We start from the raw sequence: 18,094 nt of genomic DNA, 5'->3' as shown, positions 1-18,094 counted from the left end.
AATCAAGTCTGAAAATCTTTGACTTTATTTTTTTTACTTTAGTTTTTGAACCATTTTTGCTTACTCTAATTATGGTGTATTTGTGCTATAAACTGTCTGCATTACTATTGTATTTAGTTTTGGTTCCTTTCTAGATTGCATTCTTTTTAATCTTTCCATTCTTGTATTCTGACTGGTTTCAACATCTTTGTTATTCTATTTTCTCCTTTATAATTTTCTATTATATGTTGAAAACTTTTGTGAAAAGCCCCTTGTTTGAAATGTCTAGAGATAACATTTGAACACAAAATACTGAACACAAACAACTGAGCCCAGGGTTGTGCTGTTATAAGGAATAATGAGATGGTGGCACACATTTCTGTATTTATAATAGCAGAAGAACTATGAATGCCATCACAGAAATTATCAACGTCATATTTAGCAAGTCCTTGAAGATCTGTGTCTGCCATTTTTGGCCAGAGTCTCTTGAATAGCTGTTTTCATCTGATACTAATCACTAGAGGCTAGGAAAGGTACAGAAAAATTACTCAAACCTCACACTCACACGACAGTTAATTTTGTTAGCCTTTGATCTTTAGCTTCCAGCTCTGTATGTTTTATTACATAAACACTGTATTACGGTATATAGCCTTTATATATGTTTTCAAATACATAACTTTTGTGCACACTTATATGCATATATATTTCTATATAATTCTTAAATATATACTTCCGAATAATTCCACATCAACTGAAGCGGGATAAAAGCATGTAAACATACACACCTGGTTCTGGTCAAGTACAACACAAAACCACAAGGTAACCACAAGTTAAAAAGTGCACTTGAAGGGGAATCAGGGAAGGAAAAGACATGTAAACAGCAGAGATGAGCAGCTGCACAGGCCCCACGAGGGTCCATTCTTAAGGCTGTAGCAGCAAAAAGTTCCTTGTTCAGTTAAGACTTCTCCCTTCACCCTGTCACATTTATTCTTGAGGGGCTTCAAAATGAGTGTGGCAATCCTGTAAACACTAGACTAGAACTGAGTCAATCCTGTTGAAAACAGAGATGACAAGATAAACCATAAACTGACAGTAATGGTCATTCCACGACACAATTAACTTTAAGGACTTTTTGTGAAACACCATAGTCCTGGGGAAAGAAATGGGGATGGGCAAGGAAACAGATGAATGATCTATAAAAATGGCTTCCACAGCTGCTGTACATGACAGATGTGTCTATACACAGAAAACAGGCAATAGCGATGACAGAGCCTCAGCACACCACACCACATGCCACAGCGTAATGCTACAAATTGAAATATCTTTCCAGCCCCAAATGAAGCAAGTCCCACTGGTTCTCTGAGAAGGGGAGTTCATTCTCTCCCAGTGAAAGGAAACACTTAAACGACAGATTGGCCAGCCAAAGCGTGACAAGCTCTTTTTACTGCTCTGAAAGTGCATGCGGTCCTCTCCCACCTGCTCGGGCTCCATATGTTGACCGCAGGCACCGCTGGCTGCCCCCGCACCCTGCCTCTCAGGCTCCTCTGCCTGGCCCTCAGGGTCTGCATGCTTGTAAAAACAGTTCGCTCCAAATGGGCAGCGACCCCTGCCTTGAGCAAAGTACCTGCAGGTCTTGTTGCTCATCGCCTCCTTGTACTCCTGAATAAGTTTCTCCTTCTCTGTCTCCTCCTCCACCCAGAATTCACTGGGAATGACCAAGGTGGAGGTGACCCTGCACTGCGGGCAGGATTTGATAAGCCTGTTCCTAAACTGCTTGGCAGTCCTCCACCTGCGGATACACTTAAGACAGTAGGCGTGGCTGCAGTTGGACAGGATGCCAAAGCGGCGGTCGCTGGGGTTGGCTTTCTCATAGACCACCTCCATGCAGATGCCACACACTTTGTCCATACTGCGCTGCACAGCAAACGAGAGCTCCATGTCCTTCTCATGTGCTTCAATGCAGGCCTTTATATGGTCTGCCCTCTGGGCAGCATCCACCGGGTGCAAGACCTGCAGCCCACACATATCGCATATTTCTCCGTGGAGATATGCACAGTTCTCCCCACGAAAGCATTGCCCCATGGCAGCATCGCGGCAAAGCGGCTCCCCCGCGCCCACAGCCATGTGCTCCCTCTCAGTCTCCGAGCTCTGCGGAGAAGCCTCGGGGACAGAAGGGGCCCTGCGACCCCGGTAGGGTTGCCCGGGAACAAACTCAATGGCATTCTCCCAGCCTTCTGCCCCTGCTCCTCCCGCTGCTTCAAGGCCTGCATTGTCTGTTTCGGCTTCAAAGAAACCCCTTTCAGCAGCCAAGCCAATCACAGGCGAGTAGCGTGAGGACGCAGCAGGGGGGGCTTCCGCCACTTCCTGAGGCAGGGGCTCGGTGTGCGCAGCCGTGCTGGGGCCTAGCTCTGCAGAGGCCCGAGGCGGCGACCCGCGCCCCTCCCTGGCCACCTGCTGGCCTGAGAGGTCGTGCGAGTAGCGGCAGTTCTCCCCCTCCTTGCACAGCCCATGCAGATAATACCTGCAGACGACTTGCTTTGTCCAGCTGCCGCAGCTCCGGCTGCTCAGCAGCCAGCTGGGCCCGGCCCCTCCCCCTGAGGCCTGGGGAGGCCTCAGACGTGACGTGCGGAAGTGGGCCGGGCCTGGAGCCGCAGGCTGCCGGGAAACCGGGCGCACGGGGCGGCCGGGCCCACTTGCACCCTCGCCTGCTGCCTGGGCACCTGTAGGGGCACCGGCTGCTTCGTGGGGCTCTTTGGGAGCTGCAGGCTCTTCCATGGCAGCTTTTCCTCCCCGAAATGGTACCGGAACTTCTCCAGTATCGCCTCCTTTCGGGCTCGAGGCCTGGAAGGCAGGAGCCTGCACGGGGCTCCTCTTTGGGAGGTGTGCATCTCTTTTCCCTTCCGGCCCGCTCTCTGTTTCCTGTTTCTGTGTGTTCCTACTCCCTTCCTCGGGCAGGTATGGCGGACACTTCCTGTGGGTGCAACGTCAGCCCTGTACTCCGTCCACGTGGTCTGTAAAGTCTCGAGGTTGGAGCGCTGATCTGGTATCCACGTCTTTTGTTCACAGCTCTCCTCCGGCTCCGGCTCCGGCTCCTTTGTGTGCTGTCCCCTCGGGAGGATGCAGTCATGACCCTTGGAGGTTGTAATTTAATCCCTTCTGCTGTTCCCACATACACGATTTTTTTTTATTGCTTTTTCATATAGGTCTATTTTAAAAATCATGGAAACCATGATTCATGTTCCCCTTTCCATATTTAAAAGTTCACCTTGTAGATTCTGAAACATCGCACACATGAATTTTATAAAGTACTTTTCCATTCACTCCATTTTATGGTTGTTGTTTTTTTTTGTTTGTTTCTTGTTTTGGTCTCATGACTGTCACTGATGGAAGCTTTAATTACTTTGTTTTATTGACAAGACAAGATTTCTCCTGGTCATTATTTTCTGGAAATTCATACGGGCTTGTGTTGGAAATTTAGTGCCTTTCAGATGTCTTAGTTCATTGTGATTTCTAAGCCCCCTCTCCCCCTGTGCAGAAGCTGCAGACGTCGTGCAGTCCTGATGCTGGCTTAATAAGCCACTGTCCCCTGTGTGACCCAGGCTTTTATTTTCTCTTGCTGGTTTAAGACATGGTGCCCTTTGTTTCCCCCTCTTTCTTTCATCCAGGTTTGTGCTGTATTGTGGTAGGACAGCTTTTCACAAAATATTCTCTACCATCTTCTCACAAATGGTATTTAAAAAAAATTCTGTGTGTGAGCTCTTTGCCATTTTGCAGATATTAGTTGAGTAAAAATATTTTATATTCCTTCTTTACTAAGTGTACTAATCGTGAATGTATACTGAATTTTATCATATAGTGTTCTGAATTTTTTGAGATTATCATGTTTCCCCTTTATCCTCTTAGTGATTATTTACACTGATAGATTTTTAAATATTTAATGTAGCATTTTTTCAAGAATAAACCTTTCTGTGTTATGATGTATCATCATTTTATATATTATTGGATTTTGTTTGCTAAAACAAGTTCCTTAGAGGGAATTTTATATCCTAAATTTATATTTTAAAATGGGAGAAAGTCTGAATTTAGCACATAAATCACATTGAAGCAAATAATAAAGATAATTAAAGAGAAAAACAAATGAAATAAGGGGAGTGAATCAAACAAAATCCTTTGAAAAGATTATTGAAATCAATACATTGCTGGTGAAATTTATCAAGAAAAAAATGAAGATGGCTTAAATAACCAAGATGAGAAATTTTAGAAATGGTATCACTGCATTAATAACAGACATTAAAAATCATGAAAGACTATCAGGAACAAGGTTAGGTTATTACATTTAAAAATTTGTATGAAATGGTCATATTTCTAGAAACACATTTATTAGTAAACATGACAGGAGCAGAAATAAACAAATATTGATCTGTTAAATAAATCTGTAATTTAAAATAACTCTACATAAAAGCTTTTAAGACTTTCTGTCTGAAAAAAATAGAAAGGCAAAAAAGCTCTACATTTATCATTGCAAATGCTATCCAGTACAAACAGGCACAAAAAGAAAAGATGTTAGAACCAGAAAGGAATTATTAATGGGAGACAGCAGAAAATTGAGAGTAATTTACTGATAAGACTATTAGATTTATTATTTATTTAGCAAGGACATCAGAGAGGAGTGCAATACACAAAATCAGTTGTATCTCCACACATTATATATAATATAATGTATATTTATAATGTCATATAATTTGAATGTTATATATGTATATAAAATCAATGATGCTTAAGCATTTAAAATTCATAACATTTACCACAACATTAAAGTTAACCATCTTAGGAATTAAAATAATTGAAGTTGTAAAAATCAAAATCATTTCTATCTAGAAAGACCTAAAGAAAACGAGGGGTACACTGATCATGCTTTGCTTCTTGACCACAAATCTAGGAATTTTCCTCCTTTCTTTAGTGTTTGAGTTTGTATTGGAGAAGGCAGGTCTCCCAAAGTCCGACTCCCTCCACATTGTCTTTCGTCTCCCGAATACATCAATCAATGAATATCCCTTTGAAGTCCCAAAGATTTTCACAAGAAAAGACGCGGAGCACAATCACCAGGCTTACATACCAGGCTGCTCACAGATTCACAAACATTAGAATCCTAAATATAAACCTATTATTTGTTTCATAGTATTATGTTCCCAGCACTGTGTTTAAATTATTTTTGATCCACTTTTTATAAACCAGCCCTGTCCAGTTGAATGTGCTATGATGATTGTATGCCTGTGCTGTCCCATCCAGTAGCCAATAGCTCCACATGGCTAGAGTGACTTAGGAAGTGAATTTATTTTATTTATGTATTTTTTAATTGAAAAATTAATTTAGTCACATGTGGCTAGTAGCTACTGTACTAGACAGAGAAGTTTTAGGTAGTATGTTACCACCCCAGCTTGTCAAACAGGAGGAAACAAGATCTCCTAGTTTGCCCAAAGCTGTGCTGCTGGCACAGCACCATTTGCTTTCCACCCCCAACCTGCGCCCCCCCATGCCTCCCAAACATGTTCATTTCTTTCCACCTCATAGTGAACTGTATCTTCAGTTTTATAGTGAAAATATTTCCTATACATTATTAGAAACTAATATTGTATCCCATGAGTTTAAATGGCATGTAAATTGGAAATATTGGGCAAATCTCAGAGAATTTTCCATCATAATCTATATTCCTGTCCTGTTCTCCCCCCTACCCCCCCAGCACTGATGTTGTTTACACACAGTCTCTGAGAATGCACGTCTGATTGTTTCTCTAGTTTTTGGCTCAGCTGAGTCTTCTTTTCCCAAAAAGTCCTGAGAGAGACCTGGCTGACACCAACTTGTGCCCACACGTCTGCAAGGAGGCACGAGGTTTCCTGCTGGGTCAGCATTTGTGTGTCCACGCAGAATGAAGGGAAGCAACGTCCAGCCTGAGCAGGCTGGGCTAAGCACCGGGTCGCCAGGGAGCCGATGGACCGATGGGGGAGGTGGTTCCCAGCACCGCTGAGAGGCGGTCCAGGCAACACAACAAAAGCCCGAGAGGCGGGAGAGTCGTTCAGAAGTGGATGCAGGAATGGATAGAAAAGGGCTCAGCCTTTTATTCCAAACAGCTCAGGCCTGCTGGGCAGAGCCCCACATGGCAGATTTGTCTATATTCAAAGAACACACACGGTCTCGTAGCAATTTCCTCCGACCCGCACCCCTGCTTGAGGTCCAACGTTTAGGCACAGCTATGGGGGTTGGGGAGTGGCGTTGGTGGGAGGGGGGATTAAAGCGAGTGTCCAGAATCAGGTTCAGGGGTTCAAATCCTGAATCTGCCACTCTCTAACAGGAATTCATTTTGGGCAAATTAGTCATACTTTTACCTCATCTGGAAAATGATAGGAATAATGAGGGAATTCTTATAAAGTGGTTGCACCAGTCTCTGTTGCGAGGAATAGTCTTTAGGGTCCCCATAAATGTCTTTTGTATTTCGGAATCACCCAGAGTCCTGTGACTGAAGTCTCGGTCCATGTCAGTCTAATCTCCACTTCCGGTCACTGGATACAGCAGTGATATAGCTACAGGATCGCCGGAAGTTCCTGGCATGTGAGGAATAGTGAATGAATACTTATTTTTTCCTACTGATGGACAAACTGATTTTTATTCTGGAACTTACAGAGCCAGTTTCCCCGAACTCTAGTTCCTAAGTCCAAACTCACCAAATTGCATCCATTAATTCTGTGCAGTGTTTCATATATCAATTACACTTCCATAAAATGGGGAAAATATGTTGAACTTTAAACGCAGGTGAAGTAGAATATTTTTAAAAGGAAGTTCAGTTGTAGGTACTTCTGTGCAGTACTTTTTGTGCCCTCATCATTTGTGTTTGCCGTGGGATTCTGCACAGAGCAGCACTGGATTAGCTCGTCAAGGGAGAGTGTGGGCTATTTTTAGAAATCCTCATGTCCTCACCATGAGTGAATAACTAGGTAATAAGAAAGTTACCCAAAAAAGGCCTTTCTAATTTGGTATTTCAAATATGGATATCAGAAAGGTGTCTGTGCGTTTCAAGTATAGTCTCATAAAAATTGCCCTGGTTAGAAAAATGATACTGAACTATTTATATTGTAATTAAACACTGAAACGTCTCAAAAAAGCTTCAGGATGCTTTTCCACAAGTGCCAAGAATTCCGCTATGTGTATACTTTAGTGTAGTTAACAAAATTTTGCCACATTCTTGATATTTATTTACAGATCTCAAACATACTTGAATTTTAATTTCTAGCTGTATTAAATAGCTTATATAAGGCTAATATTTGCAAGTGGAACAATGATAGACACTGGATAAACACGTGAAATAAATGGTTGAAGGACTTAGGAAAAAGCTAACATGGTGAGTGCTTGAAGTGCAAAACCCAAGAGAGAGCATTAAGTAACCTAAATAACCAATGACTTATAAAAAACAAAGAAAGTTAGAAAATATTTTCAATGAAACAACAGTGAAAATTTGAAATATTCAAATATTTCACCAAAAGCCATGCTTAGAGGCAAAATGTATGGCGTTAAATACATTGATAAGGAAAGAAGAAGCCTTATTTCTAGAAAGCAGAACAAATAAAGGCAAAATGAAAACAGAGATTGTGGGGGGGGGGAGAAGGAATGTCACAAGACGATGTTGGGGTTGTGGTCCTATTGCCTCCTTGCCCTTTAGCACTTTTACCGCAACGGTCAGATATATCTGAATGCATATTTCCATCTGCTAACTGCAGATGGAAACTTCCAGAAAAGAAGTTTAGGAAAGCAGATGTATGTTTTTCTATATTTTTGTGGTTTTCAAGAATGAATAACAATAGGCATTTTTTAGACATAAAAATAATGTCATTTATATATAAAGCAGCTCCAATTATTATTAAATGCATAAAATAGTCAAAATATCAAGTTTTTGGTTTTTGTGGATTTCTGACACATTTTGAAAAAAAAACTTGAAATCAATGCAGCAAAAGAGGAAGAGGACACAGACGCTGTGTGAGGGTACACTGATGTGTATGTAAGATTTGTTTGCATGTATCTGTATGTTTATATATGTTTGTATGATGTGCATGTGTGATATTTTTCTTATATCTGGATGGTGTTACCAAACTAGTTGATAAAATCTCTTAAATGAGTTCTATTAAAATTGGCTTAGAGATCAATGGACACATGTAAATTAAATGTTTCTGAAATTCCTAGAAATAGAGACAAACCCAAACGTTTTTCAACTTTGTGACTTGGGTAAATCTTTGATAAATAAGAGTAGCTCAAGAGTGTTGGATAAATAAGAACAGGTATATCTTCAGGTATGTGACTCTATTCTACCTAGGTTTACTAGTCACATAAGCTTATGTTATGTCTCCTAGATGTGGAAGATGATGAAATTATAAATTCAGTGGGTCAGCCGTGTGGGACTCTATGTGGGACTCCTAACCCAAAGGAGTGAAGTAGCTTTGCAACAGAAAACTAATGGCTTTGCAAAAAAGGAATGCAGCCAGTGAGTGATCTGTGTGTTTCACCACTTCACTCAAAGCTGTTGTACTTCATCCCTTGACCCAATAGGGATATCGTGGCTCAAATTCCTGGTATGATGTTGCTGAAAAACGAATGAACAAATGTCAGTGTCTTGACAGCTCATGCCAGTGCCTTCTAAGGTTCCTGAGGAGGCACACCAGCTCCTTGATACATGCAAAATCCCTCCAGGAATTTCCTGGGCACTACTTAGTGCTTCGGCATACTGCACCAACATGCCCAGGCTGTGGGATTATGCTGTGCAGGCATAGGGGCTTTGTCAAAACTCCTGGGCATTTCCTCTGTGACCTTGTCCTTCTTAGGCGCTGTCCCACATCTCAATCTTCTGTCTCCATTGTTCTTCCAGACATCTTAGTTTTCCCTTATGCTTTTTAATTTGTGCGTTTAATTCTTCTTGCATTTTCATACAAGCAGCTGCTCAAGCTTCCTGCCATTTAACAACAATACTGGGTCCCACAGTGGCTGCAGCTCAGTCCAGCTGCCTCTGCCTCTCGGGCCTCAGTGGCTCTTCTGAAAGACCATGTAGAGAAGACGCACCTCAGGATGCTGGGCCAGCCACAGGGCCAGCGGGGAGCCCAGCATTACCTGCCGGAAGGTCAACCTCTTGGTCTCCAAGGCAAGCTGTGTGAACAGCTGCTATATATGTGTATGTGTCATGTGCATGTGATACATGTATGCACTGTATATGCATATATACATACACATGAAAATGCATGTGTGTATATGTCTGCACAGATGTATATATGCAGAATGCATGTCACCATATACATGTCATGGATATATCTATATGTGTGTACACATGTGCATCACACATATGCATATATGCAATAGAGACATGAATTTGTATATGCAATATATGCATAGGTATGCATCACATATATACATACACATGCAATACATACATATATGTATATACAATATATACATACATACAGTTTTCAGATCATCTGGAAAAGTTTTTTGTCACTGAGATCAGTGAAATTGCCATCTGAACACATTTAATCTTTTGAACTAAAATTATGCTAAGAGGTAAAATGGATTTTTATGTCTTTACCTATGACATGTTCATTTAGAAACTCTGAAATAACTATGTATATATTTATTTGCATGCATACATATGTACATGGATAGATACACATATACATATACAGAGGATGCCAAACAATGTATACACATTTTAAGAAAGGAAAACTGTATTAAAATTGTAATACTCAATATATACTGATAAAAGATGAATACAAGTCATGTTTGACTTCTGCAATTACAAGAGGTGCTCAAAGTGGTTCCCATCAGCGTCCAGACATCTCTTAAAATATGTATACATTTTTTGACACCCCTGGTATACTTAGCAGCTGTAGTTGCTTTATGTCTGAAATACCTTAATTTTGGACTAAAGGTAGATGCTCATCTTTTATCAGTTTCAGCCATACTCTGTGGTTTAAGTTATGTCTATAAAATGCCATACTTTCTGCTACTCATATATAACCTCTGCCGTTTACGTTTTTAAGCTCCACCCCTCCCTCTGCCCCTTGTGCCTCACCACTGGATGAGATGATAAGAGAGTCTGGGTGCTCCTTCCTTTGGAGCAGGTGGGAACTGCAAACCATGCATGGCACCCTCATGTCAGCTCCACCCTCATGCCATACAAAGCCCACGCATCTCCCTCTCTTGTTCTCACAAGCCATTTTTGGACCTGCCTGGGATCTGCCCTGCTCTTCCCAGAAAGCCTCCATTATGGGAGGAATAAACATCCCCGTGCTCTCCTGGTATGTCTGTGTTATGTCTTCAAGTGGCTTCAACAGAATGTCTCCATAACATAGTGTTGTTGTTTTTTAATGTTCTCTTGACTCAGTTTTGAGGTCCTGGCTAGAAGCTGCTCAGTTCCCCTTCTCAAATAGCTTATCAGGTTCACACCCCAACCACTTCCCTTGGGGTCTCACATTCCAGGCCACTATGTACCAGCCCTAACTGCCCAGGGCCAGGTACCAGACAACAAGGACCAGCTCTTATGCCCTGGTGTTCGAGAAATTGTCAAATTGTCAAATTAGCGAATCCACAGGAGACACCTAGCCAACCCCACCCACTTGCCATCGCAATCTGTCCCCTCAAGTTCCAGCTTGCTGCTACCCTCTTCCAGGTGTAACCCCTGGTTACCCTGCCTGGCAGCCTTCTCTTGTTTGGAACTGTAAATTATCCAAATGTTCTGCCTCTCATCTATCCGAGTGACATTGTGGTGTTTCCTGCCATCAGGACAATCTTTAAATCTTAGAAAACAATTGGCTTTCACACAGAATCACGAGGCCACGCCCATGGACTTTTGGGTGGCCCTGTAGGAGGACTGATCTAGGATGATCATTGGTTTCAGAGCACTGCAAAGTGGCTTGGGACAGAATTGTTCCTGTTGGTGAGGTAGCACTGTGTCTGTCTTGCTGTCATGTCTTCTGGTGGTTGCCACATTTCTCTTTTCCAAAATTTCCTGGGTGTCAGAATATTCAAAGTGAACACTGCTAATTGGGTAAACCCTGGGAGCTATATACAGCCTTAGGAGGGTGACTCCCTTTTGGGCAATCAGGGTGATAGGCCCCTTGTGCCATATTTTAGGGCTGGGCATTCTGGTGTGTTTCTGGTCACAGCCTGTGTTTGGCAGAGGCCTACCCAGGGTGTCAGTACTTCTTTCTAATTATTGGGGGGGGCAGAACTCTAGTTTGTCCGTATGTTCTAGGCAACCCTTGTGGAGAAGTTGTTAGTTGAGCTTCCCCATGATATAGAAATTGCACCTCATCAATGTTGTCCCATTGGGGGTAGCAAACTACCTGTCTTGTTTTCTACTGCATACCTTGCTGCTGTCACCAGTCATCTCCGTGCCCCCCAGATCCTCAAAGGTATTGTGGGTTGCACACTTAGAGATAAGTAGCCCAATGTTCAAACCAAAGGGGCCAAGAAAAGAAATACCTTGCCCCTGAACTCTTCTATTAGAATGTCTGCCAAAATTGCCCCATCACTTAAATATTGAAATACCCCTGGCCATGTGCTTGGACCCTAGTGGGTGCAGCTGCATATCAACATGAGAAGGGACTGATGCTTTGGACAAGGGGGCTAAATATGCTGTCCCAATGAGACGCTACTCTAGCTCTCTAGGGAAGTTCTTTTTGGGTCTGCTGAAAACATATTATTCATTTAGAAGGTTTACTTTCAAATGAAAACCACCAGACATGTGCACTGCTGCCCTTAGAGACTCCTGCACTGTAGCAGCTTTGGCAACCTCTTCTCAAGCCTCCTGCAATGTCTAGACCACGTATGAATTGCCCACGGGCTTCTGGTGCAAGAAACTGCCCTTCTCAATCCCAAGTTATACGCCTTTCGAGTGGATATTGCTGGCCACATCCTAGACTCTCCTAAAAATAGAGGCTCTTGCAGACCATGAGTCTGTAATGCTCTCTAGCCCCTCCCCACTATGTTTTGGGCTAGGGAAGTAGCACCCCCACAAGCTTATCACAGCTACTGAGGCCTCATGCTATTAATACAAACAGGCGTTTTACCGGAGCCCTCTGGCATATCCAACTGCACAGGGGATGGGCACGTGTGTTCTCTGTCCATGGTGCTGAAAGCTATGCCTCCCCCAGAATCCTTGGCTACCTGGGGTTAACTGAGTGAACAGTAATGGGACTTTGTATACAGACTATAAAATTGGCAGAGTCAACCATCATAAAAATAATGGAGCTCAGTGGAGAGTTGTTCCTTTTCTCATCCTTTAACCAGGTCATGTCCAAAATAAGAGGGAACCCAGTGGTCAGTACAACTGGACAAAGATTAAGCAGTCATTTTAGCACTGGATGCCCTGGCCAACAATTGGCCCTATCTGCACATTTTTTACAAACTCTTGGGACATTCCCTAAGAACTGTCCACTTAAGGGAAAAGATCTTTGGGAATATCTTGCCTTACAGCTACTCAAAATATAAATCAAGGTCACACATGACTCTACATGTTCTAAGTCCATAATATAAGGCCTCACTAGGACACTCTATTCCCTTTACAGACATTATTGATAGTAACCAAACTACACATTTTACTTTTCAAAATACACAATGATGGGCTCTTAAAAAAAAGGCATTCAATGAAATTCCATCTCCTCAATAGGTCCCAGGACGCTGGTTTAATTGAGAGGACCAATGGGCTCTTCAAAAAAATTCCTATTTAAGTTACAAAATGATAAACAGACACTTAAATGGGACTTCCTGCTCTCCATTGCCCTCTGTTACACCCCTCCTCCAGCTTCCCACCCTGTGTCTGAGACCATGACCACAACCACTCCTGTTGGTTAGAAGTAATGTTGACCTTTACATACACCTTACTAAACTATGACTTCACACATTCCAACAATGTAACTGTTCAATCTGCCACTCTGACCCATGAAATACATCAAGATATAATTATCACAAAGATATAAATAACTCAGATGTTTAACTCACTTTAAAACTCCACCAAGACAGTGGTAGAGACCCCAGAAATTTCAGATTTTTGTTTGTTTGTTTGTTTGCTAATAGCATATAAATGAAGAACTTTGTTATGGGCCAGTCTACAAGGGCTCCTTATATTTCTATTTGTTTTCTTCCTTTTAAAATTCTTGTAATAAAATGCTTCTACAGTTTTTGCGCAACTTATGCTATACTCTATAAAAGTTTCAACTATTATTCGGGCCATTCAAATAATTCAAATAATTGAGCTCAAAATTGATGTCAAGACATCAAAAGATGGCAGAATTATTCATAATAACCCAAAAGTGGAAACCCCCCAAAAAACCAAAAAACACATCAAAAGATCAGTTGTAATATAGTGTTGTTGGTATTTTTTTTTTAAAGATTTTATTGGGGAATTGGGGGAGGGGAACAGACAAGTTGCTGTTCTTTGCGCTCTTCCAGGCTGAGGCAGATCAGTCGCCGGCCTCTGGACGGTCACTCACGGCAGCTCTTGGCAGCTCACGCTGGCTGCCAGCCACTCATGGTAGCTTATGGCAACCCAGTGCAGCAGGGCTGCAGCCTATGCCATCACCGGCGACTCTCGGCAGCCCAGCTCCAGGTCGAGCTGTTGTTCACCTTAGCTGTACAAGGCAGTGTCACTGGCCCTCATGTGGGACCAGGGCCCTACTGCTCAGAGCTGGCGTCCCAAGCCAGCTCCCAACCAACGCACCACACAGCCAGCAGGTGTAGTTGGTTTTTTCAGGTTATATTGAGATATAATTAACATATAACATTGTGTGAGTTTAAGGTGTACATGTGATTTTATATATTGTATACACACCAAAATAATTACCACAATGTCAGTTAACACATCTACCACTTCACATAGCAACAATTTGTGTGTGTTGAGAACTTTTAATATTTACTCATTTAGCACCTTTCAAATATACAACATCGCTAGCTACAGTCATCAAGCTGTACATCGCATTCCCAGAAATTATTCATCTTATAACTGGAAGCTAAGGACACACACGTCATTAGGACACTTCTTGGCCTGTAGGAGCTCAAGACTATCGCATGAGATCAAAGAACAAGGGCATTCCTCTTCTGCAGGGAGTAAAGTTCTTATAAAGTTGTTTTGAAATAGGCCATTTAGTTTGTTTTCCCCGTAGACTTTTAAAGTCTGCTGAATGATGCCAACCTGCCAGGTTCTCAGTCTTAAGGACGGGTCTCAAGAAGGTGATGAGCGAAAACAGGTAGTTAAACGACTTTCACCTGGCTTCGGAGCATGCGCAATCTGCTCTTCTCAGCGCCCGCCCGCACACGGGGGCCCGGCTCCCCCAGTCTCACCGCTCCATCCCGCCAAACCCTTCTTCCACTCCCGCGCCCACAGGGCCCCAAACACTAAGACCCATGCCTGCTCCAAGCACCGCTTAGCCCAAGTCACTTTTGGATTAGGGTCAGCGGATCTGACTTCCTAGGACTGGGACTCGGACTGGGAGACCGGAAGCGGAAAAGCCTGGGGCGCCGTTTTGTGGACTACATTTCCCAGAGGACGCCGGGAGTTCTTCCGCTTTTTCTGCGGGCTCAGCCAAGGGTCTGGGCTCTGGCTCCCGGGACTGGTGCTACATCTGGGCATGCAGTTGACCCTTCAATATCTGAAATTCTCTCATTTTAACTGTTGAGGAAAGATTGAAGACACGAAATATATAAATTGGAGTCGTTTTAGCCAAGATGTTAAAATTATTAACATTATGAAGATTGAGGCATGAGGAGAGACTCCATTCTTCTTCTAACTATTATAGCTTGAGAATATAAACCTTTTGAACTTTCCAGTCCCATGCCAATGCCTCGATAGACATCTGGACATACACCAGACCTCCAAATAACCCTCTGATTACCCGCTGACGAACTCACCCATCCAGGCCACCTGACATCTATTACCAGAGCACCAGCTGTGACCAGACCTCCTAGTGCCCATCTAAACCATCTGACAACCGTCACCCAGAATGCTGACATCGGACTGATAACCTGCTGGACAAGTCCTAGGTTTAAGAATGACTGATTAAAATAAAGAATGCACAGTTTACTATAAGAACCCTTAACTTTCCTTTCTTCTTTGCAACATTTCTGGGATTTTTGCCTAGCTGTGTTTCCGGTTTGCAAACTATAAGACCCTTGAGTAAACCTTTATCATTTATTTCTAGCCACAGCGTCTTTTTGTGTTCATTTGACACTGTCAAAGATTCAGAAACAGCCAAAGTAAAACCACCAATGCATCACTTAAGTAGTAAAAATTTACTGTGCACAAACCAAAAGACAATTGGCAAATTGAAAGCATTCAAACCAAAACTGGAATGAAGCTCAGGGATATATTGCTATAAAGCAGCTTATAGAGTGAGGAAACAGTGACTGTTTATTCTTCACGATGATTTATTACAATGTTGCAAATTTTGGTGGTTACCTTATATCCACCTGAAGAAACATAGCTAAAGGTTTAGACCATTCATGTGATCTAAACTTGGGCAAAACCTGAGTAAGGTCTTACATATACTTGTAACACCTGAGACATGGGTTTTCTTCTCTACTTATTATCACCTCTATTCTGCTCATTGAAAGGCAACTCTTTTATAGTCACCTGAGTGTGGAGGATGGTCATGGCTTAATTCTGGTTTTCCTTATCTTAAAGAGGGATGTTAGCCTTACATTAGTTAAAAAATACCAAACAGACTGCCAAATGGTAGCAGGAAATAGCAAATTATATCTTGATATAAATGGAAAAAACTGCAAAATACTATACTTGAGAAAAAATATTATAAAGGAATGAGAGCAAAAGAAAGATATTTTCAGACCAAAAAAACAACAGCAAAAACAAATTGCATAAGTCCACGTATTAGTCATCTTGCATAGCAAATGAACTGTCATGTACAATTCCACTTAGAGGTCAAGACTAATAATATCACACACACTGCAGCAAAGTAAGAAACTGCGTATTACTTACATATGAGGCTTTCTGGGGAGAGCAGGGCAGGCATCCACAGCTGGTCTGGAACTGTATTGAGAGAGCAAAGAAGACCCGCTTAAGGTTTTCATGGTGGTTAGGGCATAGGGCTGGGGTAAGGGTCCCTGTGCATTGTTTGACATCCCACCTCTGTCAAAGAAGGGGACACCCGGGCTTTCTTATCAGCTTGCCCAGATGTGAAACAGGTGGGAGAAAGCTGTCACCAGGATCACATACAAAGAAAAATTGGATCCAGAGTCTTTATGATAGTACATTACGAGCAGAGTTGGACCAAAGGGAATTCTGAAAGATGTACCTTTCACGCAAAATTGAAGTATATACAGTTCTTAGATAAAGGAGATGTACAGAAGAAAGGAGGGGTGTGTTGGTGAATGTAAATACACAGTGATTTTAAAGAACAAATATATATATGTGTGTGTGTGTGTGTGTGTTGAGGATAAAGGAAAATATAGAATTTTAAAAAACAACAACAAAAACATGGACTTAATTGTTCCAATTTCTTTGTATTAGTTAGGAAGAAATTAAACACTAGTTTGATTAACTCTAAATTTTGAACATTTTGATAATTTTTTTGCATAACCATGAAAGATAAAAATGAACAGTATGTAATGTTCAAACCAGAAGAGGAAAATTATTAAACAATTATCAATAAAAAAAGGTAATAAAGAACAACCCTAAATAATTGTGGAATGTTTTAGACACTTCCACTTCAACTGATAAAACAACAACAAAAAAATGTAATAGCCAAAATATTAGTAAAGATATTTAGTAAGTGAAAATTCTTATTACCAAAATTGATTTAGTACAACTATAGGAAACATTGCATGCCTGAATGCTAGGATACATATTTATCAAGCATGTATGGAATATCTAGAAAATGGGACTATATCCTTAGCCATAAACAGCATCTCAATGAATTATGGAAGTCTTATATCACAGAGAATATTTTCTCTGACAACAGGGGACTAAAGCTGGAAACCAGTTACATAAAAAAGAAATAAACCATAAAAATGGAAACAAAGCAACATTTCTATGTTACTCTGAGTCAAAGAGACAACTAAGAAGACACTTGAAAGTATTTTGAACTGAGCAATGCCGATTACACTGCACATCAAAAATTTTCACAAGTAAAAGAAAACACATCCACATACCTATGCATATACTGGGGGGGGGGAAATTCTGAATAGTAATGTGATAAGCAAATGTCATATGTGATATCTGACAAACAGCAACATAAACTTCAAAAAGTATAAAAGAAAATAAAGATAAAAGCTAGCAATGGGCTTAAATCCACCTAAAATCACTGCCAGGAAAAATAAGTCTACTGTAGCTGTGAGCATCCTAAAAAGTGATCCTAGTAGATTAGGGTATGGGATACAGGGATACAACTTAAAAGTACACACAATTTGAAATGTCAGTATTTGAAAGGTCATTTCTGGGAAAGAAAAAGCTAAAAGAAAGGAAGAAGCATCATTTGGCAATTGCATGGTGCAGCATACGAAGTAAAAGGGGACATTTAGCATCTTGAGAGACAAAAACAAACAAACTAACAAAAAACGATAACAAAATAACCCCAAAGAATTGGAGGACACGCCCACATCTCCCACAAACCATGAAAACAAATCCTTAATATAACTGAAATTTGCTATACTGACAGAAGAGGGTGCCATTGAACTAGGAACTTTGAAAGCCAGCAAAAATCCTTCTGTTCACCTAACTTCATTTCTCTCCGTTTTCAGAAGTCTAATTTGAACTGAGAATTTTCCAGGCCTTCTGCACAGTGACACTCATAGGCTTTCTTTACATAGCAGGATGTCACAACTGCTGGCAGTTAGGAAAGTTACCAGCTCTGCCTTTTACTAAATCCAGTTTTCCACTTACATAACGAAGCTCAGCCAGGGAAGGCGGATGCATTTCAAAGACAATCGAAACAGTTGTATGAAACCACAGACTAGAATTCTTGACATTTGTGCACAAGTTTCCCCAATACTATGTCCATCACTGCCCATCACACAGATTCCACCCCATTTCCACTCTTTGTCAGTGACAAGCATATAAAAGCTAAATACTCAT

The 18,094-nt window shown here is 41.5% G+C and overlaps 1 protein-coding gene across 1 annotated transcript; it reads right to left on the bottom strand.

Annotated features, from left to right (window-relative positions):
* Positions 1–353: 353 nt before the first annotated feature.
* On the bottom strand, positions 354–2,965 carry MKRN3 (makorin ring finger protein 3). Its single transcript, XM_019667739.1, is given in 2 exon segments — positions 354–1,422; positions 1,425–2,965. Coding segments are annotated over 2 exon segments (1,467 nt in total). The 5' UTR covers positions 2,755–2,965; the 3' UTR covers positions 354–1,285.
* Between the last annotated feature and the right edge of the window lie 15,129 nt (positions 2,966–18,094).

Source organism: Hipposideros armiger, unplaced genomic scaffold (genome assembly GCF_001890085.2).
Source record: "Hipposideros armiger isolate ML-2016 unplaced genomic scaffold, ASM189008v1 scaffold_504, whole genome shotgun sequence".
NCBI lineage: Eukaryota > Metazoa > Chordata > Mammalia > Chiroptera > Hipposideridae > Hipposideros > Hipposideros armiger.
This window is presented reverse-complemented; position numbering and strand designations above follow the sequence as displayed.